The 24,015-nt window shown below is 43.1% G+C and overlaps 1 protein-coding gene across 6 annotated transcripts in view; it reads right to left on the reverse strand.

The window, feature by feature from the left end:
- Positions 1-24,015, reverse strand: part of mybpc1 (myosin binding protein C1) — a 79,473-nt gene that overhangs the window by 33,929 nt on the left and 21,529 nt on the right. For 3 of the 6 annotated variants that reach the window (XM_080757689.1, XM_080757688.1, XM_080757691.1), the window contains 11 exons: positions 23,364-23,411; positions 20,775-20,816; positions 17,235-17,348; positions 16,263-16,411; positions 14,797-14,923; positions 14,649-14,700; positions 12,957-13,016; positions 10,232-10,395; positions 9,678-9,810; positions 578-702; positions 303-408 (listed from right to left, as the gene is read on the reverse strand). In XM_080757689.1, coding sequence (XP_080613815.1) covers positions 303-408; positions 578-702; positions 9,678-9,810; positions 10,232-10,395; positions 12,957-13,016; positions 14,649-14,700; positions 14,797-14,923; positions 16,263-16,411; positions 17,235-17,348; positions 20,775-20,816; positions 23,364-23,411 — 1,120 coding nt within the window. The remainder of the gene's footprint in view (positions 1-302; positions 409-577; positions 703-9,677; positions 9,811-10,231; positions 10,396-12,956; positions 13,017-14,648; positions 14,701-14,796; positions 14,924-16,262; positions 16,412-17,234; positions 17,349-20,774; positions 20,817-23,363; positions 23,412-24,015) is intronic. The other 3 variants (XM_080757692.1, XM_080757690.1, XM_080757693.1) reach the window with 3 other exon arrangements.

A 24,015-nucleotide genomic window follows, 5' to 3' on the forward strand; every position in this document is an offset into this window, starting at 1 on the left:
TTCCTCTGCTGGTGGAAAGGGACTGTGTACTCTGGGGTTCCTCTGCTGGTGGAAAGGGACTGTCTACTCTGGGGTTCCTCTGCTGGTGGAAAGGGACTGTCTACTCTGGGGTTCCTCTGCTGGTGGAAAGGGACTGTGTACTCTGGGGTTCCTCTGCTGGTGGAAAGGGACTGTGTACTCTGGGGTTCCTCTGCTGGTGGAAAGGGACCGTCTACTCTGGGGTTCCTCTGCTGGTGGAAAGGCGGGTGAAGATGGATGGAGAATACTATATAGTGAATACTGAAGCTTCTATTAGTTCCTACCATTTCACCTGAGCTCCTTCTTCTGAAACCTCACACTCCAGCTCAATCCTCTCGTTCACCGTGGTCTTCACAGGCTCGATGTCCTTGACGATCTTGACCGGCAGCTCTGCATGCACAACGCAGACCGCGGAGGTTAGAGGAATGCCAGAGGAACTACCAGTGGTGGAAATGTCTTTAATTGTGTGGAAAAAGTTCATATATTGTACATTCATGACACAGATCATGTAGTAAACTATAGCAATTGCACACATAACAGACTGATTTAGTGTTTGTACCTTTGACAAACAGCTCGGTGGTGCACTTTTCGTCTCCGGCGCACACGGAGTAGGCTGCGTCGTCGTTCAGCGAGCAGTTGTTGATGATCATAATCCTCTGTGTTCCCTTGTGCTCAAAGATGTACCTGTAGCGACCGGGCCAATCATAATCATAATCATAATCCTCTGTGTTCCCTTGTGCTCAAAGATGTACCTGTAGCGACCGGGCCAATCATAATCATAATCATAATCATAATCCTCTGTGTTCCCTTGTGCTCAAAGATGTACCTGTAGCGACCGGGCCAATCACAATCATAATCATAATCATAATCCTCTGTGTTCCCTTGTGCTCAAAGATGTACCTGTAGCGACCGGGCCAATCATAATCATAATCATAATCCTAATCCTCTGTGTTCCCTTGTGCTCAAAGATGTACCTGTAGCGACCGGGCCAATCATAATCATAATCATAATCCTAATCCTCTGTGTTCCCTTGTGCTCAAAGATGTACCTGTAGCGACCGGGCCAATCATAATCATGATCATAATCATAATCCTCTGTGTTCCCTTGTGCTCAAAGATGTACCTGTAGCGACCGGGCCAATCATAATCATGATCATAATCCTCTGTGTTCCCTTGTGCTCAAAGATGTACCTGTAGCGACCGGGCCAATCATAATCATAATCATAATCCTCTGTGTTCCCTTGTGCTCAAAGATGTACCTGTAGCGACCGGGCCAATCATAATCATAATCATAATCATAATCCTCTGTGTTCCCTTGTGCTCAAAGATGTACCTGTAGCGACCGGGGCCGATTCACCATATTGGCACGCCGGCCATTTTGTGCTTACGTCACAGCAGTGTTGTTTTCGTCGACTAAAACTTAAGACGAAAAATGTTCGTCGACTGCCTTTTTTCACTGGCTAAAACGAAATAAAAACGAATCTACGATGACTAAAACTGAGACTAAATATACTGACAATTTCGTCCAGAAATAAAAACTAGACTAAAATGTTAGGAAGGGACTAGTGGACAAGAGATCCAGTTTTATGCTGGGTTGCATGCTGAAAATAGCAGATCTACAATCTCGCAACGTAAAAGAGTCAAAATGACCGCCATGTGCATAGAGGGGGCACCTGATTAACGACACTGGGTCCTAATGACCGCCATGTGCATAGAGGGGGCACCTGATTAACGACACTGGGTCCTAATGACCGCCATGTGCATAGAGCGGGCACCTGATTAACGACACTGGGCTCCTATAAATCCATGTCTTTTGAAAGCAATATTCCGTTGATGTCGGGTGGAGAAACCTTGTATGTCCCAAAAATAACCTCCTGTGTTCCAATGGATCTAATTATTGCTTTTCATTGGTTTCAATATTTATAAAAGCCAAAGAAACAATTTCCAAGTGGCGCATTTTCATTGTGAAACTTTTAAAAGTAAAAGAAAAAGGATCTACTAGCCCACAACACGTGGTGGCATAGAAAAATACTGTCGTGTAGGCCAATAATTTAGAGAAAAAAAACATCAAAAGGTGAAACTTGCAGGAGATGCAAGGATTCTGCCCGTTTATTGTAGCTAGTATTACAAATACAATTATAAATAACAATGACATTTTAATGTGCATCAATTTCTAAACGGTAAAAAAAGAAAAAGTCAAAGAAACGCCACTTGCCACACAGACACAAAGCAAAACCAACGTGCATACGGAGTTAGTTAGACTGGACAGAGAAGTGTGTGATGTGTGAAATATAGGGACAAAGGAGCCAGGGGACAACCAGAAGTGTGTGATGTCTGTGTGAAATATAGGGACAAAGGAGCCAGGGGACAACCAGAAGTGTGTGAAGTATAGGGACAAAGGAGCCAGGGGACAACCAGAAGTGTGTGATGTCTGTGTGAAATATAGGGACAAAGGAGCCAGGGGACAACCAGAAGTGTGTGATGTCTGTGTGAAATATAGGGACAAAGGAGCCAGGGGACAACCAGAAGTGTGTGAAGTATAGGGACAAAGGAGCCAGGGAACAACCAGAAGTGTGTGATGTCTGTGTGAAGTATAGGGACAAAGGAGCCAGGGGACAACCAGAAGTGTGTGAAGTATAGGGACAAAGGAGCCAGGGGACAACCAGAAGTGTGTGAAATATAGGGACAAAGGAGCCAGGGGACAACCAGAAGTGTGTGAAATATAGGGACAAAGGAGCCAGGGGACAACCAGAAGTGTGTGAAATATAGGGACAAAGGAGCCAGGGAACAACCAGACGTGTGTGAAATATAGGGACAAAGGAGCCAGGGGACAACCAGAAGTGTGTGAAATATAGGGACAAAGGAGCCAGGGGACAACCAGAAGTGTGTGAAATATAGGGACAAAGGAGCCAGGGGACAACCAGAAGTGTGTGAAATATAGGGACAAAGGAGCCAGGGGACAACCAGAAGTGTGTGAAGTATAGGGACAAAGGAGCCAGTATAGGGACAAAGGAGCCAGGGGACAAACTTACTTCCTTTGACTTAAGGTCAGCGATGGAGCCAGAATGGTTGCCGGAGGAGCACAGGAAATGAGTTTGGCAGTACAGGAAGGAGGAGCACCATGGCAAGGGCATGGCACATGACACAGACAGACAGACAGACAGACAGACAGACACACAGACACACAGACAGACAGACAGACAGACAGACAGACAGACAGACAGACAGACAGACAGACAGACAAAGGCAAGACAGAGAGACGTCATGCCTAGAGGGGAAGGTTCTGTAGGCAGTCGGCAGTAGGGATGGGACGATAATCGTTAGTATTGTTCATCGTGATTTAAAATAAATAAATAATTTGAATTCATGGTGAAATTGTCCCCTGTCCTACGCTAGGATGAATTGACATTTAGTTTAGCTGCAGATTGCAGATACCGCATAAACTCTCATGCTTGATAAAACAGGCCTGTGAGAAGTGCATTTGGTTCGTTCTCATTTCACTCTACACAAATCGATTCACCGAAAACAGCAGATCTGTAAGCTCACGACGCGTCGCGACGCTTGTAGATCAGCTATGTTTGGCAAACGTTTCCCTCGGAAAATAGGGATGCTGGGGGTTTAAGTGGTTAACAAAAGGGGCCATGAGTTTTAAGCATATTTTGATTATCGCGATAATATCGTTAATCGCAATTTATTTTTGCCACAATAATCGTGCCGTGCCGTTCTCATATCGTCCCATCCCTAGTCAGCAGTAGACACAGGGTTACAACAAGGAGGACGTTACAGTGGCGTCTTCAGGAACCAGAGACCAGAAAACTGCAATGACCTCCCAGATGGCTTTAACCTGGCATGGCTTTGAACTACAACTTGATGTCTACTTAAACACATTTTAGGCCTGAGGCCCATTCTACAAATGTCTTCTAAATCCAGTTTTCTGATAAAGATATACGTTGATATCAGTGTTTCTCTAACTTTTTTCATGTCAAGGACCTCCAATTGTACAATATTTATCTAAAGTATTTATCTAAAAAATATTGTGTTCCAGACACCCCACAAGATTTGATTAAAAAAAAGGGAAAATGTAACGATGATGACAGATAAACTATATCATGTAGCCTATTTATTTTAGTCACAATTCTTTTTCACTGGCTAAAACGAAATAAAAACGAATCTACGATGACTAAAACTGAGACTAAATATACTGACAATTTCGTCCAGAAATAAAAACTAGACTAAAATGTTAGGAAGGGACTAGTGGACAAGAGATCCAGTTTTATGCTGGGTTGCATGCTGAAAATAGCAGATCTACAATCTCGCAACGTAAAAGAGTCAAAATGACCGCCATGTGCATAGAGGGGGCACCTGATTAACGACACTGGGTCCTAATGACCGCCATGTGCATAGAGGGGGCACCTGATTAACGACACTGGGTCCTAATGACCGCCATGTGCATAGAGCGGGCACCTGATTAACGACACTGGGCTCCTATAAATCCATGTCTTTTGAAAGCAATATTCCGTTGATGTCGGGTGGAGAAACCTTGTATGTCCCAAAAATAACCTCCTGTGTTCCAATGGATCTAATTATTGCTTTTCATTGGTTTCAATATTTATAAAAGCCAAAGAAACAATTTCCAAGTGGCGCATTTTCATTGTGAAACTTTTAAAAGTAAAAGAAAAAGGATCTACTAGCCCACAACACGTGGTGGCATAGAAAAATACTGTCGTGTAGGCCAATAATTTAGAGAAAAAAAACATCAAAAGGTGAAACTTGCAGGAGATGCAAGGATTCTGCCCGTTTATTGTAGCTAGTATTACAAATACAATTATAAATAACAATGACATTTTAATGTGCATCAATTTCTAAACGGTAAAAAAAGAAAAAGTCAAAGAAACGCCACTTGCCACACAGACACAAAGCAAAACCAACGTGCATACGGAGTTAGTTAGACTGGACAGAGAAGTGTGTGATGTGTGAAATATAGGGACAAAGGAGCCAGGGGACAACCAGAAGTGTGTGATGTCTGTGTGAAATATAGGGACAAAGGAGCCAGGGGACAACCAGAAGTGTGTGAAGTATAGGGACAAAGGAGCCAGGGGACAACCAGAAGTGTGTGATGTCTGTGTGAAATATAGGGACAAAGGAGCCAGGGGACAACCAGAAGTGTGTGATGTCTGTGTGAAATATAGGGACAAAGGAGCCAGGGGACAACCAGAAGTGTGTGAAGTATAGGGACAAAGGAGCCAGGGAACAACCAGAAGTGTGTGATGTCTGTGTGAAGTATAGGGACAAAGGAGCCAGGGGACAACCAGAAGTGTGTGAAGTATAGGGACAAAGGAGCCAGGGGACAACCAGAAGTGTGTGAAATATAGGGACAAAGGAGCCAGGGGACAACCAGAAGTGTGTGAAATATAGGGACAAAGGAGCCAGGGGACAACCAGAAGTGTGTGAAATATAGGGACAAAGGAGCCAGGGAACAACCAGACGTGTGTGAAATATAGGGACAAAGGAGCCAGGGGACAACCAGAAGTGTGTGAAATATAGGGACAAAGGAGCCAGGGGACAACCAGAAGTGTGTGAAATATAGGGACAAAGGAGCCAGGGGACAACCAGAAGTGTGTGAAATATAGGGACAAAGGAGCCAGGGGACAACCAGAAGTGTGTGAAGTATAGGGACAAAGGAGCCAGTATAGGGACAAAGGAGCCAGGGGACAAACTTACTTCCTTTGACTTAAGGTCAGCGATGGAGCCAGAATGGTTGCCGGAGGAGCACAGGAAATGAGTTTGGCAGTACAGGAAGGAGGAGCACCATGGCAAGGGCATGGCACATGACACAGACAGACAGACAGACAGACAGACAGACACACAGACACACAGACAGACAGACAGACAGACAGACAGACAGACAGACAGACAGACAGACAGACAGACAAAGGCAAGACAGAGAGACGTCATGCCTAGAGGGGAAGGTTCTGTAGGCAGTCGGCAGTAGGGATGGGACGATAATCGTTAGTATTGTTCATCGTGATTTAAAATAAATAAATAATTTGAATTCATGGTGAAATTGTCCCCTGTCCTACGCTAGGATGAATTGACATTTAGTTTAGCTGCAGATTGCAGATACCGCATAAACTCTCATGCTTGATAAAACAGGCCTGTGAGAAGTGCATTTGGTTCGTTCTCATTTCACTCTACACAAATCGATTCACCGAAAACAGCAGATCTGTAAGCTCACGACGCGTCGCGACGCTTGTAGATCAGCTATGTTTGGCAAACGTTTCCCTCGGAAAATAGGGATGCTGGGGGTTTAAGTGGTTAACAAAAGGGGCCATGAGTTTTAAGCATATTTTGATTATCGCGATAATATCGTTAATCGCAATTTATTTTTGCCACAATAATCGTGCCGTGCCGTTCTCATATCGTCCCATCCCTAGTCAGCAGTAGACACAGGGTTACAACAAGGAGGACGTTACAGTGGCGTCTTCAGGAACCAGAGACCAGAAAACTGCAATGACCTCCCAGATGGCTTTAACCTGGCATGGCTTTGAACTACAACTTGATGTCTACTTAAACACATTTTAGGCCTGAGGCCCATTCTACAAATGTCTTCTAAATCCAGTTTTCTGATAAAGATATACGTTGATATCAGTGTTTCTCTAACTTTTTTCATGTCAAGGACCTCCAATTGTACAATATTTATCTAAAGTATTTATCTAAAAAATATTGTGTTCCAGACACCCCACAAGATTTGATTAAAAAAAAGGGAAAATGTAACGATGATGACAGATAAACTATATCATGTAGCCTATTTATTTTAGTCACAATTCTTACATAATCAACTAATCGCAATAATGTATTACTTTAATATACATTTTAAAATACGTGCAAAAAATAACTGAAATAGACGAACTAGTCTACAATGGGTTAAATAAAACTTTACTTCAATTTTTACTTATCAGTGATTTGGCCTCTGAAATATGTATTTGGAGATTATTTTGTAAAAGAGTATTATAATTGTGTAACATAACTCATGTGCTTATCTGAGTTTTTTTGTTAACTGTATTACCAATTACTAATTGTGCTCGGACGTGGTCCACCTGCTATGATATAATGGAGGCTGGTTGTTGGTGTAACGACCCTGCAGGTATTAAAAGGTATCAAAGCCATGCTTCATTAAAGACCTGTGAAGGAGGTACCGCCTTTTTCCTGTGCAGAGAAGGAAATGCAGTTCATATTAAAGCAGAGCAGAAAGAGGACAGAAAAGAAAAGCATTGCACTTCTTCCATCCAGAGAGGAAGCTCAGAGGGAGGCACGCCACAGAGTGCACCTGGCAGTAGTTCCACCCAGAGAGGAAGCTCAGAGGGAGGCACGCCACAGAGTGCACCTGGCAGTAGTTCCACCCAGAGAGGAAGCTCAGAGGGAGGCACGCCACAGAGTGCACCTGGCAGTAGTTCCACCCAGAGAGGAAGCTCAGAGGGAGGCACGCCACAGAGTGCACCTGGCAGTAGTTCCACCCAGAGAGGAAGCTCAGAGGGAGGCACGCCACAGAGTGCACCTGGCAGTAGTTCCACCCAGAGAGGAAGCTCAGAGGGAGGCATGCCACAGAGTGCACCTGGCAGTAGTTCCACCCAGAGAGGAAGCTCAGAGGGAGGCACGCCACAGAGTGCACCTGGCAGTAGTTCCACCCAGAGAGGAAGCTCAGAGGGAGGCACGCCACAGAGTGCACCTGGCAGTAGTTCCACCCAGAGAGGAAGCTCAGAGGGAGGCACGCCACAGAGTGCACCTGGCAGTAGTTCCACCCAGAGAGGAAGCTCAGAGGGAGGCACGCCACAGAGTGCACCTGGCAGTAGTTCCACCCAGAGAGGAAGCTCAGAGGGAGGCACGCCACAGAGTGCACCTGGCAGTAGTTCCACCCAGAGAGGAAGCTCAGAGGGAGGCACGCCACAGAGTGCACCTGGCAGTAGTTCCACCCAGAGAGGAAGCTCAGAGGGAGGCACGCCACAGAGTGCACCTGGCAGTAGTTCCACCCAGAGAGGAAGCTCAGAGGGAGGCACGCCACAGAGTGCACCTGGCAGTAGTTCCACCCAGAGAGGAAGCTCAGAGGGAGGCACGCCACAGAGTGCACCTGGCAGTAGTTCCACCCAGAGAGGAAGCTCAGAGGGAGGCACGCCACAGAGTGCACCTGGCAGTAGTTCCACCCAGAGAGGAAGCTCAGAGGGAGGCACGCCACAGAGTGCACCTGGCAGCGGTTCACAGGACTGTCAGTAGTCGACTACCTTTTTTCACTGACGGAAACTAAACTACTGTACATGATGACTAAGACTAAGACTAAATAGAGCACCGAAGTCCTGACGTAACTCGCTCATCCCGACGATTCCCCTGGTTTGCGGAAGTAATTTCTCTATGGAAGAATAACATGGGGTGATCTTAATATCGTCTACTATAAGCGTTGTGGTCCAAAAATAAACAAGCTGTCTCTGCGTTATTGTCAGGGAGGTGTCTCTGTATCGTTTGCGACAGTCAGTCACTCATATTATGATACAGTCTGCTTCTAGAGAAAATCTAACTAATCAACTAATTCAGCAGCAGTAACATTAGCGTTTTCTCTCAGTCAGTTGATTCTTCATATCCATATGAGTGAAGCGGCCGGGGTGACATGTTTATTTTTCAAACACAGTTGTTATATGAGGCGATCTAAAATCGCCTCAATGGGGATTTCAATGCAACTAAACAAATACATGAACCTGGGGACTGACGCCCTCTACTGAAAGTGACGTCAGACTTCGGTGCTCTATATACTGACAATTTCGTCAACAAATAAAAACTAAAATGTTAGGAAGGGACTCTAGTGGAGATCCAGTATAAGTCATTTTACACTTTGTTGCATGCTGAAAATAGCCGATCTACAAGTTCACAATGCGTCGCAGCATTGTGAACTTGTAGATCGGTGTCAAAGTGTAAAAAAAAAAATCACTTTCGACTAAATCAACTGTAGATTTGGTCGACTATAATCGGATGACAATTAGTCGACTAAAACTAGACCAGTTCTAAGGCACTCCCAGGTGACTAAAATGTGACTGTTAAAAACTATATGAAAACTATTCAAAAGACGATGACTTTGACTGACTTTGCTGCTAAAAACAACACTGTTGCACACACTGATAATGGTACTGGTGTATGTGTGTAAGTGAGCGCACATTGATAATGGTACTGGTGTATGTGTGTAAGTGAGCACACACTGATAATGGTACTGGTGTATGTGTGTAAGTGAGCACACATTGATAATGGTACTGGTGTATGTGTGTAAGTGAGCACACATTGATAATGGTACTGGTTTGTCAATCATTCTATAAACTAAGTAGTGTTTATGAATATAAGGGCTTATGGTAATAAACCACTGTTTCTCCGGGTGGAACCACCAGGGGTCCAACTGTAACCGGGTGGAACCACCAGGGGTCCAACTGTAACCGGGTGGAACCACCAGGGGTCCAACTGTAACCGGGTGGAACCACCAGGGGTCCAACTGTAACCGGGTGGAACCACCAGGGGAGGGGAGGGGAGGGGAGAGGAGGGGAGAGGAGAGGAGGGGAGGGGAGGGGAGGGCAGGGGACATAACATGATGAAACACAGGAAACGGGAAGATGACGTCGTTATACGTACTTTGGAGTGGACCTGATTTCCTGTCCGTTTTTGTACCATTTCAGCTCAACGGTCGGGTCGGCCAGGTCCACCACGAAGCGGATCTTCCCACCTTTATCCGCCTGGTACGCAGGGTCCAGTTTCTTCGCAAAAGCTTTCCGGAAAAGGTCAAAGTAAGTGTTTGGTCATTGAATCTCACAATGCTTATTCTGTATGTCCACGGTTAAAGTTCTCTCACAGCCAGAGACAATATTATCTTCATCATTATCATTATTATTAACTTTAACCGTGGATGTGTTTTCCTTTAGGTGTTTGTGTATGACAGCCAATGTTCAAGTCAAGATGCAGTGCATCCTTTTTAACCTTTTCTGTTTTGTTATCTATTGAGGTAACATTACTCTAATGAATGAACTGTTGGGTGTCGCCACTAGTATAATCATAGTACCTGATGATTAGTTTTAGTCATCGTAGCTTAATTTTAATATAGTTTCCATTCGTTTTTGTCAGTGGAAATAAGTAGTCGACGATCATTTTTTGTCTTGGTTTTAGTCGACGAAAACAACACTGCGCGGTACCTTCACTCTTCTTCTCCTCCTTCTTGGTCTTCTTCAGCCTCTTCAGCAGGCCCCTGAGGTCCGTGATGCCGTAGTTGAACGCTATCTTCTCGTATTCGTCCGGCTTGGCGTTCTTCAGGATCTCCCAGACGTCCACGTCCGGCTGCTCCTCCTGTTTGGGCTCCCTGGGGTTTGGTCGGGAGGCACAAGGTGAGGCATGTGAGGGCGGTCTGAGTGAGGTGGCAGCTCTCGCAACGTGTCTTGAGGAACCGTTTGTCTTTACGGGGAACCGTTTCAGAGAGAACAGCGAGGGGAAAAAGCCTATTTTATATAATAGGACACTATGGAATTTGCACGCATGTTTCCTGGTGCTGGGGGTGGTATGCAAGGCGTTGCCTAGCAACCATGACGGGGTTAAAAGTTGGATTTCAGCTAAAACAACGGGTTTAATTAGAAAGACGCAATATCAAGTCTTCGACAGTGAAAGAGTTGATTACTGATTATTTATCAATAAACGTGTATTGATTCGATGAACTGTTGGGCCCCTACTAGTGTATACCGTAGCCTACTACTCGTGGCTCGCGAACCTCTTGTCAGCCAATCACGAGTTCCTCAGGACATGTCACACAAAGGGATGGGCGTGGTCTATTATGTGCCGTGACATCAGCCCTGAGGTCAAGGGTTAGGTGTGACGGACAGGAAGGAGTGCAGCGGTGTGTGAGCTACATGTGAGACGAGTTTTCACTCATTAACAGAATGCCACATACGCAGTATTGGTGAATGCGTTCAGATCGTGACGTCTACACTTATCTATCTATCTATCTATCTATCTATATATCTATCTATTCATCCTTGTTAATATTTGTAGTTTAATTAAGTGGAGAAATGAAAGAAAATGAGTGATTATGTTATCAGAACTCAATGAAGCATTGTGTATGTATGTGTTTAGGGACTCATTAAATGCATTATGACTCGATGGACTCAGAAAACATGATAGCTTTGTGGAGTCATTGAAGTGGCAGCATGTGGGAACAACGAGGGAAAGAGTGGCAGCATGTGAGGACAAGAATGGAAAGAGTGGCAGCATGTGGGGACAAGAAGGGAAAGCTTCCCACCAGAATGGTTGTATCATTTATTTCTCCTTGCATTTTGTCCTTCTCAACTTGCCCATCCCTTTGTTTGAGTGCGTTTGTTTCAGTTCACCACTTCACAGATGCTCTGACACTGTTAGACCAATGAAGTTGCCCAAAGACAGGTTAGGTCTGTGAGAACCAAGTTAATGAGTATGTTGGACGTTAGTTTGGCTGAATACAGAACATTCAGTCAGTCCTTTCTCTCGTCGACATTTGCCCCAAATGTCCGAAAGGTTTCGGGTGAAAAGCACGACATATTATTCCAATCTTTCTAGTTTATTCCTCCCCCCCCCCCCCCCAATCTTGTTTATTGTCAGGCAGTTATCAAGAAGGCTGAAATAAACATTGTGGCATATTTGCCTTATATTTCTACATTTCTACCAAAAATATGAATGTAGTGGTAACACTATTTTACATCATCATATATGGATGATCCCCCAGCACTTCATCAATGATTCAAAATGCTGCTCTGTCTCATCATTCAATTTTACTTTGTTACACAATGTTGTCAAACAGTTAAAAAAAAAAGTATTTTATAATATAAAATCTTTTTTTTTAAAGTATTTTATTTGTGTAGAGCGAAAAGGTCTGTGTGACGAAAGTATGAATTCCACCTGATCTATACTGCAAGCTCACAATACATCGCAGGCAGCGTGATGCATTGTAAACTAGTATATCTTCGTGTAAATCACCCTTTTAGCGTTCAGCTTGCTTAATGAAGAAATATAGCCACCCATCTCCAAGCAAAGAAAATACAAAATATAATGATTCAAGGCCCATTTCCATCATTCATTACCAAGTGCTGGCGGGAGCATTTAGGAAATGCTGTCTCCAAATGAAGTGTTACCAGGCTACAGTAATAATAATAATAATAATGATAATGATGATAATAATATATTATTATTATTATTATTAGGCTACAGTAGGCCAACACTGAGCTACGTTCCGTCATGCTGGGGACTCTTCTCTATAGGGTACTTACCAGGCGGTTCAGTCTAATGGTTTAATTACCTATACGGTACTCTCTCTACTAACCTTTGATTTCTGAATATAATGGGGGAGAAGAAGAGACAAGCCCAAAATAAATGTGTCGCTTATGTGTCGCGGGAAAAAAAATACCCAGACCCCCCCCCCCCAAAAAAAACTCAAAAATACAACTCTCACTAATGTGAGGTTTTAAAATATAATGTTGCACTGTATAAGTTTCACCATGTCTAATATACGCCATGTCTAATGTCATGGCGTGTCTGTAAAGTTATTACCTCATCTCAGGTATGATTTATGTTGTAACTGTACTGCAACTATAGAGTCACTTTTAAACAGTATGGGGTGTTTTACATGCTCTGTACAATATAGACTATACCAGAAAAAAATCTGGTTGCTCTTACAATTTACAATTTACAATTTAGGCATTTAGCAGACGCTCTTAATCCAGAGCGACTTACATTAAGTTAAGCAACATATTGTATTTTATAAAAGACAAAAGAAAGAGAGAGAAAAAGCATTTCCCAGACGAGGCCTTTAAAAGGAAAATAATAATGATGATAATGACCAATATATATATAAAAGAAAAAAAGAGTGACAAAAAAACTGAAAAGGTGGTCGTTCCTCACCTATGTTTGAGGAGCCCACTAAAGTCAAGTTCCCCTCCATCATCTTGTCCTTCTGTCCCGCTGTTGTTACAAGAACATATTAATAGAGACTTTGTTCAGAACAGACACAGATACAGGCAACTAAAAAACAATGCTAAAACAGCGATGCAAAGCAGCAGGCTCTGAGGCTCAATCGGTGCATCAGCGTTGGCTTATGGAACCTATGCACGATCGGAGCTTATACACAACCCTTTCTCTCTGGGCCAATATATATATACTGTATATATAAGCAACTCAGAGCAAACCAGTTTGTGTATATAGTAGGACCGAGAGCTTTGCTTCCCCAGAAAGACATTGCCACAATTAATGCTCCGGACCATGTTGAGAAGCAACATTGCTGAGCAGTGCCATTGTGATAATAATGGTCTGGTACTGCGGACGGTATGGTTGCTTTGCATTGCTTTTCAGACACATTGTTGGGAGGGAGATTTGAAATGCAAGCTTGCGTTGGCCTTTTGATCACATAAAACACAGTTGAGTTGGCTGCATGGTTGATTTTGTAATTACCTTTTGGAGAAAGGTGAATGACATTTTAACAACCATCTTTCCACACTATAATTCGTCACGAAAATGTGTCACTGTTTTTGCCTCATGGAAAACATGAGGGGTCCTATAGGAACGATGCATCCTTGCTCCGCTCTTGAAGTCGGAGGAGCAAGTATTTAGTAGTATTAACAGTCTGTCAGAGATCATGGTTTGAGCGTGGTAGGCCCTGAAACATGAATGTCATGATTATCATGACAGTCATGACACAACTGCAGCCTGTTTTACGCGATCGCTACATTTACAGTCCAAACGTGTATCATAAACATTCCGATTTCAAATATAAAGTTTATATATGTTTATGTACACGTTTGGACTGTAAATGTAGCGATGGCGTAAAACAGGAGGCAGCTGCGCCATGACGCTGGTGAAGTACGAGCGTCGTGTATACATTATTATTATACATTATTATTATGTATACATTGCTATTTGTGAATGATACAATTCTACGGTGGAATTGCTATTCATGTAGAAAACTTACCCTATAGGGAGGAGCTTGTCCACCACAAAAACCTTGGCGTCCCTATTTTGGCCATGCCGTTATAGGCAACATTTTTATTTAATTGTTTTAATATTTATTTTAAATTACAAAATATCTTTGTTTTTTTTAATGTACTGTATACAAAAATAGCAGATCTATTAGATCTACACGTCACGATGTGATGTGTTTTGAGCTTGTAGATCTGATATTGTTTTAATACTCATCATAATGTCTGAAATAGCTGTATCATAGGCCTTATAACATGTACATAGCTATTAACCCATTCTGACCTGAGATCAGATTCATACGAGGTTTCCACTGGGACACACACTGGTCTGATTAACCCATTCTGACCTGAGATCAGATTAAAAAAAAATGTCAGTCGTTCTTCGATTTTTCAAAAATAGCAGACCTACAAGCTCGTATCGCGCCACTCGGTGGCGCGATATGAGCTTGTAGATCTGCTATTTTTCAATAGCTAAAGCATAACATGATGCCAACACCAAAATGGGTGCCCGGTCAGAATGGGTTAAGCATTTAAATGTAATGCTGATCGTGAGTTTCTCTTGAAAACGCTTGTAGCTGATCATCAAAACATGTGTTGCTGCTGCTGTTGCTCCTCTCATTACCTTCTCTTGAACGCGGATCGAATGTCGATACTCTGGGAGCCCGGTTCGGGTTCTGAAAGACAAGCGGGACAGAGAGCGTGCCGGTCAGCTTTGTGTTGCGGTTGGCGGGCTGGCTGTGGGTGTCGTGCATAAGGAGGCGTGCACAAACCTGACGAACCTTTCACCTCCAAGTCAAAAGAACAGGTGTCAAACTTATCCTTGTAGGTGACCTCGCAGCGGTAGTTCCCCGCGTAGTTGTCCTTGGCTTTGATGATGTGCATCTCAAACGTGTGAATCTGCAACAGTGACATGGGATGCATTATGGATGTGTGGGCCGATGACGCCTAGACCGTAGCTCACCTGTAGGGCCCTGTAACGGCTCATACATGACGGGCTGTATTTTGCGTGTCTTATAAGTACCAGGTCTTATTCCCTATAACTTGAGTAAACTAAAGACCTGGAGGCGTGATCAATTAATGCTCTTTGGACACTCAGAATAGCCAAATGGCATTGATCACGCCTCCAGGTCTTTCTGCCCCCTCAACATCGTAACTCTTCTATTAGATGGCTCTGGGTTTCTGCCCCCTCAATATCGTAACTCTTCTATTAGATGGCTCTGGGTTTCTGCCCCCTCAACATTGTAACTCTTCTATTAGATGGCTCTGGGTTTCTGCCCCCTCAATATCGTAACTCTTCTATTAGATGGCTCTGGGTTTCTGCCCCCTCAACATTGTAACTCTTCTATTAGATGGCTCTGATGGGAACGAGTCCTGAGTCTCAACCATTGGGACGTTCGCAGATATAGGGCTATAACCCTATATCAGATATAGGGTTATAGCCCTATATCAGATATAGGGCTATAACCCTATATCAGATATAGGGCTATAACCCTATATCAGATATAGGACTATAACCCTATATCAGATATAGGACTATAGCCTTATATCTGATATAGGACTACAGCCCTATATCTGATCTGATATAGGACTACAGCCTGGAGACATGCAGTACAGACAGAAGTCTACCTTGGTGAATCAGTACAGACAGAAGTCTACCTTGGTGAACAGTACAGACAGAAGTCTACCTTGGTGAACAGTACAGACAGAAGTCTACCTTGGTGAATCAGTACAGACAGAAGTCTACCTTGGTGAATCAGTACAGACAGAAGTCTACCTTGGTGAATCAGTACAGACAGAAGTCTACCTTGGTGAATCAGTACAGACAGAAGTCTACCTTGGTGAATGCAGTACAGACAGACATGCAGTACAGACAGAAGTCTACCTTGGTGAATCAGTACAGACAGAAGTCTACCTTGGTGAATGCAGTACAGACAGACATGCAGTACAGACAGAAGTCTACCTTGGTGAATCAGTACAGACAGAAGTCTACCTTGGTGAATCAGTACAGACAGAAGTCTACCTTGGTGAATCAGTACAGACAGAAGTCTACCTTGGTGAATGCAGTACAGACAGACATGCAGTACAGACAGAAGTCTACCTTGGTGAATCAGTACAGACAGAAGTCTACCTTGGTGAATGCAGTACAGACAGACATGCAGTACAGACAGAAGTCTACCTTGGTGAATCAGTACAGACAGAAGTCTACCTTGGTGAATCAGTACAGACAGAAGTCTACCTTGGTGAATCGATCGAAGGTCTCTTTGAGTTGTAAGTGTTTCCCTGTCTTGCTGGCCAAGTCCATCCACTTCCCTTTGAACCACTTGATGGTGGGCTTACGCAGAAGATCCTTGGCCTCCACCTTAGCGATGAAGTTGATGTCGCAACCTGGAACAGAAGAACACGGTGAAGTTGATCTAATGAATAACACACTGTCTGTCTGGATGTCGTCTTGACTGAGATTAAACATGGAGTAGTTTTGTAATCAAAATCAACTGTGTTTGGAGGAAAGTGCAGCAATAGGAATCTAACGGGTCAATGAAATCAAGATTATTTGGGTCACATTATGTCACCATTATAGTAATATTGTCTTTTTTATAGACTTTTGTTACGTCTTGGCTTGGCTTTGTTTTACTATTTTGGCTTTGTTTTACTATTTTGAAAAGCAAAATGCTCCCCTCCCACCCAACAGCAAAGGTTATGCTGAACCTTAAAGGCCTATTCATAGTCTGGTTTTTCGGTGGTGGGGTGACCACCGCTCCGGTGGTGAGCTGACCACCGCTCCGGTGGTGAGCTGACCACCGCTCCGTTGGTGAGCTGACCACCGCTCCGGTGGTGAGCTGACCACCGGAGCTGAAATAACGTTGAGCGGTGGTGAGTAAAAACAGAGAGAAGGGCTGGAGCGGTGGCGGTGGTTTGCTCTTCACCGCGGCTCGTGACGTCATGTTGTAGTTCGGTGGTCACCTCAGTGACGTCATGTTGTAGTTCAGTGGTCACCTCAGTGACGTCATGTTGTAGTTCGGTGGTCACCTCAGTGACGTCATGTTGTAGTTCAGTGGTCACCTCAGTGACGCCATGTTGTAGTTCGGTGGTCACCTCAGTGACGTCATGTTGTAGTTCGGTGGTCACCTCACCACCGAAAATCCAGACTATGAATGAGCCTTAACTCACCCACATCACATGAACCTTAAGGCAGTTTCTCCTCACTCACCCACATCCACAGAGTTGACGGTCTCAGGCTTCTCTATGAGCAGAGTGGACAGTGGTGGAGTGTCCACGGGTTTGTCCAGGTCGTCTGGGTTCTGGCCCTCTCCCAGAGACCACACTGCATCAAGCAGGAGAGACGCACACACACACACACACACACACACACACACACACACACGCACACACACCATCATGCAGGGCTTTCCTTTGCTGTTGATCAAGAATGGTCAGATCGAGGCGGCATAGACAAACCCACGGCGGAGTGCCCCTGGCGCAGCCTTAGCTGAGGTGTCACATTAAGCGCAGCTTCACACATGTATACAGTAGACAGGGCAACATAATGGTTCAATATACTGTATATACAGTCGACAGGGCAACATAATGGTTCAATATACTGTATATACAGTAGACGGGGCAACAGGGTTTGGAACTTCGCATTAGTTCTGCATTTTTGAGTCGGTCTTCTTTAGCCTCCCCCGGTGGTTTCCTAAAACTCATAATCTCGAGGCGCTAAAAACCACTGCGATATTTGAGAAGAAGTCCTTGAGTATTGGTCTATTGGACAGTGTGTGTGTGTGTGTGTGTGTGTGTGTGTGTGTGTGTGTGTGTGTGTGTGTGTATATGTGTGTGGCATACAGCATTGTGCAGCACGTTCGCTATGGTGTCTGAGGAGACCAAACCTTTCAACCTAGCAACAGATACAGTAAGCTTCAACTCTTCCAGGCATTCGACCAGCTACAGTATATGTCATGTACAGTATATATACATGTATACTGTACATAAGAGACATTAGAGACATTTGAGATTCTTCTCAAAGTGTAACAATAATAAACAGATTAAGCACTATATTCGATTGACTGTATTCTGGTTCGGTGGTGCAAGTCTGCATGTTGTTTTGTCCTAGCATCCCTATTCTGGGAACACTCACCGAAAACGGATGATCTGCAAGCTCACACTGCATGAGCTCACACTGCATGAGCTCACACTGCATGAGCTCACACTGCATGAGCTCACACTGCATGAGCTCACACTGCATGAGCTCACACTGCATGAGCTCACACTGCGTCCTGCATCCTGATTGCGATGCATTGCGAGCTCTTATAGGTCTGCTATATTTGTTAGAGGGGTGGAAGTACAGAGCTGACCACTATATACACGACACGGCTAGCTAAGTATTAGTAAACTAATATTAGTAAACTAATACTTAGCTGGCCAGTACTTACACGGTCGGCTAAGTATTAGTTTACTAAGTAAATTAATACTTAGCTGACCACTAAACATTCAGCTAAGTATTAGTTTACTAAGTAAACGTAGACATCGCAATGCCACAATGTAGAACTAGAAATACTCTGATACAAGTCAGCAGTAGCAAAAATTAAACTTCACCCTTTTTGCAAAAAAATAAACATGTTAATGTTGTTTAGAAGGGGGTCTTCTGTAGTAACCTGACGCTGCCAGATCCAAGAAGCTTGCCACACAAATTTGTTTCACAGCTTATTGGGATCTGGGATCTCGGGAGCAAATTCGATGACGGGGCTGTTCCTTTTTTTCAAGATACTTGGTAGATGATTGGATGGACCGCCTGTCTATCACCGTGGGGGTGTGCAAACACAACCAATCATATTGACGTGTCTATATAGCGTCACATCCGGTTTCGCACATGTCCCGCCCTTAGCTCACGCTGATTGGTTCGAACCACGAGTGGTTCGGCGTTAGCTCAACTCCCTGAGAGATCCCAGATGGAGGCTGTGTTGGGGAACATGGTTACCCAATACCGCCCCCAGCTGGCAGAGTCAGGTTACTTCTGTAATATGTGGTTTTAGATATTTTAGATTTTAGCAGTGAGTGCAGTGTCTCTGATGTCATCGACACTGGGCTCACTTACTTCCTGGACTACATGAGGAGGAGCAGTGCACCAAAGCATTATGGGCATTGTAGTCCAGGAAGGAAGTGAGTGAGCCCAGTGTCCATGATGACATGATCAGAGACACATGGGCTCACTGCTGAAATCTAAAATATCTGAAACCACATACAGTATATTTGCACACATAAAGACCCCCCAGGAAAGTGTTCTAAATCTCAACATTAACATTATTAGCATTTCATAATCATTATTATTGGATTGCAATTAGTAATGCATTATTGTGGGCTTCACCATTTTAATGCCAGTGATTCTAAATACTTTATTTGCACTTTATATGTCATGTAGCCATGGAGATCCATGTACCGGTTGGTGGTGATCTCTGACCACCAGACATGTTATGTGCTGCTGGGTATAGCTCTATGCCTATCTCTGATCACCAGACATGTTATGTGCTGCTGGGTATAGCTCTATGTGGTGATCTCTGACCACCAGACATGTTATGTGCTGCTGGGTATAGCTCTATGCCTATCTCTGATCACCAGACATGTTATGTGCTGCTGGGTATAGCTCTATGTGGTGATCTCTGACCACCAGACATGTTATGTGCTGCTGGGTATAGCTCTATGGTGGTGATCTCTGATCACCAGACATGTTATGTGCTGCTGGGTATAGCTCTATGTGGTGATCTCTGACCACCAGACATGTTATGTGCTGCTGGGTATAGCTCTATGGTGGTGATCTCTGATCACCAGACATGTTATGTGCTGCTGGGTATAGCTCTATGGTGGTGATCTCTGATCACCAGACATGTTATGTGCTGCTGGGTATAGCTCTATGCCTATCTAGCCTATGATAATGCAACATAACAGTTAAAGGACCACTTCTTTTCAACCTATCTTCATTGCGAACGCAGTGATTGCGAATGCAGTGAGCACTTACTATGAGACCTAGCAGATCATGTCTGTGTGTGTGTGTGTGTGTGTGTGTGTGTGTGTCCGTGTGTGTCCCCCCCCTTTGTGCCCATATATGGAGCTGAGTGATTTGTTTGTGATTGATGCAACACACTCCGTATTTGGACGTATAGCTGCTTTGGGGACTCCTTATATGGTTATGGCTAAGTTAAAAACTTAACTTAAAAAATAATAACTTAAAAATAAATCTTAAAAAAACCCAAATATGTACGAGCTGCGTTCGCTTCCCGCGTTTGCGCGTCTTACTGGTATACTAGGTCCTCACTAATAATCATGAAAAAATGGCGCGATTTTTTTCCCTACTGAGTCTGTGTCTCATAGGAGGGCTGTGTGGGCCGTTCAGAAACCGTCTTCCAGTGACATCATCGATGGGGAATACAAGCTAATAGAAACGGCAGGCTTTCTAGTCCTGAAAAATAAAATCTGCCTAATGAAGATGTCACTGGAAGACAGTTTCTAAACTGCCCACAGCCCTCCTATGAGACACAGACTGAGTAGAAAAAGATCGTGCCATTTTATCATGATTATTAGTGAGGACCTATTATATGAAGATAGGTTGAAAAGTGGTGAACTGGTCCTTTGATGTATGTTTCTTTATCTACATCTGATAAGTCGATTGTAAAATTACCTACAGTAAGAGTTGTACTTAATGCACTTTTTAAAAATAAAAAAAATCAGTTTTTGCCTGTCATTGTTGACCTAATATTACCTGAGTCCTTTCTCCCCATGGGTGGCACAGGGACGCTATCATCTGAACAAAGACAGAGAGAGATTTACAGCATATTATAAGAAATACTACTGTAAAGTCCACTTGGGGCAAACGCACACGGGCAAGCAGGGTTATGGCAAGCAAATAGCAGGTACAGTATCTCTTAACCCATTCTGACCTGAGATCAGATTCATACGAGGTTTCCACTGGACACACACTACTGGTCTGATGAACCTATTCTGACCTGAGATCAGATTCTAAAAAAATGTCAGTCGTTCTTCGATTTTTCAAAAAATAGCAGACCTACAAGCTCGTAGCGCGCCACTCGGTGGCGCGCTATGAGCTTGTAGGTCTGCTATTTTTCAATACACCAAAATGGGATCCCGTCCAGAATGGGTTAAGAGCTATTTATGAGGAATTCTGAATCAAAAGCCTGCATGGTTCTCAAATGGACACATGCACAGGTGTTCTGCTGATGTTAAATTAGTCAATATAAAAGCTAATAATAATAAATGTTAATTGCTGCATGCTCGGCGTGCTAGTCAAAGGCTTTTGATCGTGGATATGATCTGCAAACGCTTTATGATTAGAATTCCATAATGCACAGTATTCAAATAAAAATGTATCCATATAATGTGGGCAGACTGTAGTACGTATAGGCTACTGTACGTCCAGAAACATCCTTTTAACAAAGCACAACTCTTTTAATATTATGTTAATAATCTACTGTGCGTTAGCAATGAAAATCTTCTCTATCTCCTGTTTTTGTTTGTTAATAATAAATGGTGATCATCAGTGGCGTGCACAGATGGACACTAGGGGGTGCCCCTTTGAAAAGAAAAAAATGAAAAATATATATGTATATATATATATATATATATATATTATTTTTTGTGCTGTAGTGTACAGTATGTGGACCATGGTGACATTGATCAATTCTTGATAAAAAGCTTCTAATTTATAGGCCCCGAAATCTATAAATTAAAACACACTATTAAGGCAACCGGCCGGTTCCACGCGCTGCACAAGGTGCCCTTTTTTTTTTACTTGAGCACCTCCTGCCCCTCTAAATGTCTTAGTGTGCACGCCACTGGTGAGCATGATGTCCAAACACACCCAAAACATCTAGAAATAAACATGTCTCCGAGCATGTTTCCTTCATTCTGATTTAGAGATGACTACAGGGTACTATGATGGTGGTTATGTTAACAGACAGATCTTACTACAGGGTACTATGATGGTGGTTATGTTAACAGACAGATCTTACTACAGGGTACTATGATGGTGGTTATGTTAACAGACAGATCTTACTACAGGGTACTATGATGGTGGTTATGTTAACAGACAGATCTTACTACAGGGTACTATGATGGTGGTTATGTTAACAGACAGATCTTACTACAGGGTACTATGATGGTGGTTATGTTAACAGACAGATCTTACTACAGGGTACTATGATGGTGGTTATGTTAACAGACAGATCTTACTACAGGGTACTATGATGGTGGTTATGTTAACAGACAGATCTTACTACAGGGTACTATGATGGTGGTTATGTTAACAGACAGATCTTACTACAGGGTACTATGATGGTGGTTATGTTAACAGACAGATCTTACTACAGGGTACTATGATGGTGGTTATGTTAACAGACAGATCTTACTACAGGGTACTATGATGGTGGTTATGTTAACAGACAGATCTTACTACAGGGTACTATGATGGTGGTTATGTTAACAGACAGATCTTACTACAGGGTACTATGATGGTGGTTATGTTAACAGACAGATCTTACTACAGGGTACTATGATGGTGGTTATGTTAACAGACAGATCTTACTACAGGGTACTATGATGGTGGTTATGTTAACAGACAGATCTTACTACAGGGTACTATGATGGTGGTTATGTTAACAGACAGATCTTACTACAGGGTACTATGATGGTGGTTATGTTAACAGACAGATCTTACTACAGGGTGCTATGATGGTGGTTATGTTAACAGACAGATCTTACTACAGGGTGCTATAACTATGATGGTGGTTATGTTAACAGACAGATCTTACTACAGGGTGCTATGATGGTGGTTATGTTAACAGACAGATCTTACTACAGGGTGCTATAACTATGATGGTGGTTATGTTAACAGACAGATCTTACTACAGGGTGCTATGATGGTGGTTATGTTAACAGACAGATCTTACTACAGGGTGCTATGATGGTGGTTATGTTAACAGACAGATCTTACTACAGGGTGCTATAACTATGATGGTGGTTATGTTAACAGACAGATCTTACTACAGGGTGCTATAACTATGATGGTGGTTATGTTAACAGACAGATCTTACTACAGGGTGCTATAACTATGATGGTGGTTATGTTAACAGACAGATCTTACTACAGGGTGCTATGATGGTGGTTATGTTAACAGACAGATCTTACTACAGGGTGCTATAACTATGATGGTGGTTTTGTTAACAGAGATCTTACTACAGGGTGCTATAACTATGATGGTGGTTATGTTAACAGACAGATCTTACTACAGGGTGCTATAACTATGATGGTGGTTATGTTAACAGACAGATCTTACTAGGCAGCTCAATAGAGTGTGAGAGTTTCTTGAGTGAACTGGCATCCTCTGCAGAAAGAACACAATGTATTGAATATTAATCAACTTTAGCTAATGTAGACGGTGATTTGTATAATAATGTAGACGGTGATTTGTATAATAATGTAGACGGTGATTTGTATAATAATATAATAATGTAGACGGTGGTTTGTATAATAATGTAGACGGTGATTTGTATAATAATATAATAATGTAGACGGTGGTTTGTATAATACTGAAAACATCCCTAAACAACAATAATAATTATAATAATATTAATAATAACAGAAGCAAAACATATACTGCTCAAGGCCTTTGACAAACGGAACAAAGTATTAATTGGTATTTTCCCAATACATAATATAATGATATCTACAAAACAACATAAATAAATACAGCATTATTCCTGAGGAATGACTACGGTTTGATCTGTATTCGTCAACAATGAATTGATTTCTCCCAATCCTAGATTGGAACTCTCATCTCAACAGACGCTGTGCTGCTGGCACACATTGACGTTATGCTGTACAGCATGTATGTCAAGAGACATGTCATACATGAGACATGTCATACATGAGACATGTCATACATGAGACATGTCATACATGGCAATAGATTGTGCTTCTCTGTGAAT

Source organism: Protomyctophum bolini (genome assembly GCF_963924005.1).
Source record: "Protomyctophum bolini genome assembly, chromosome: 23".
NCBI classification, from domain to species: domain Eukaryota; kingdom Metazoa; phylum Chordata; class Actinopteri; order Myctophiformes; family Myctophidae; genus Protomyctophum; species Protomyctophum bolini.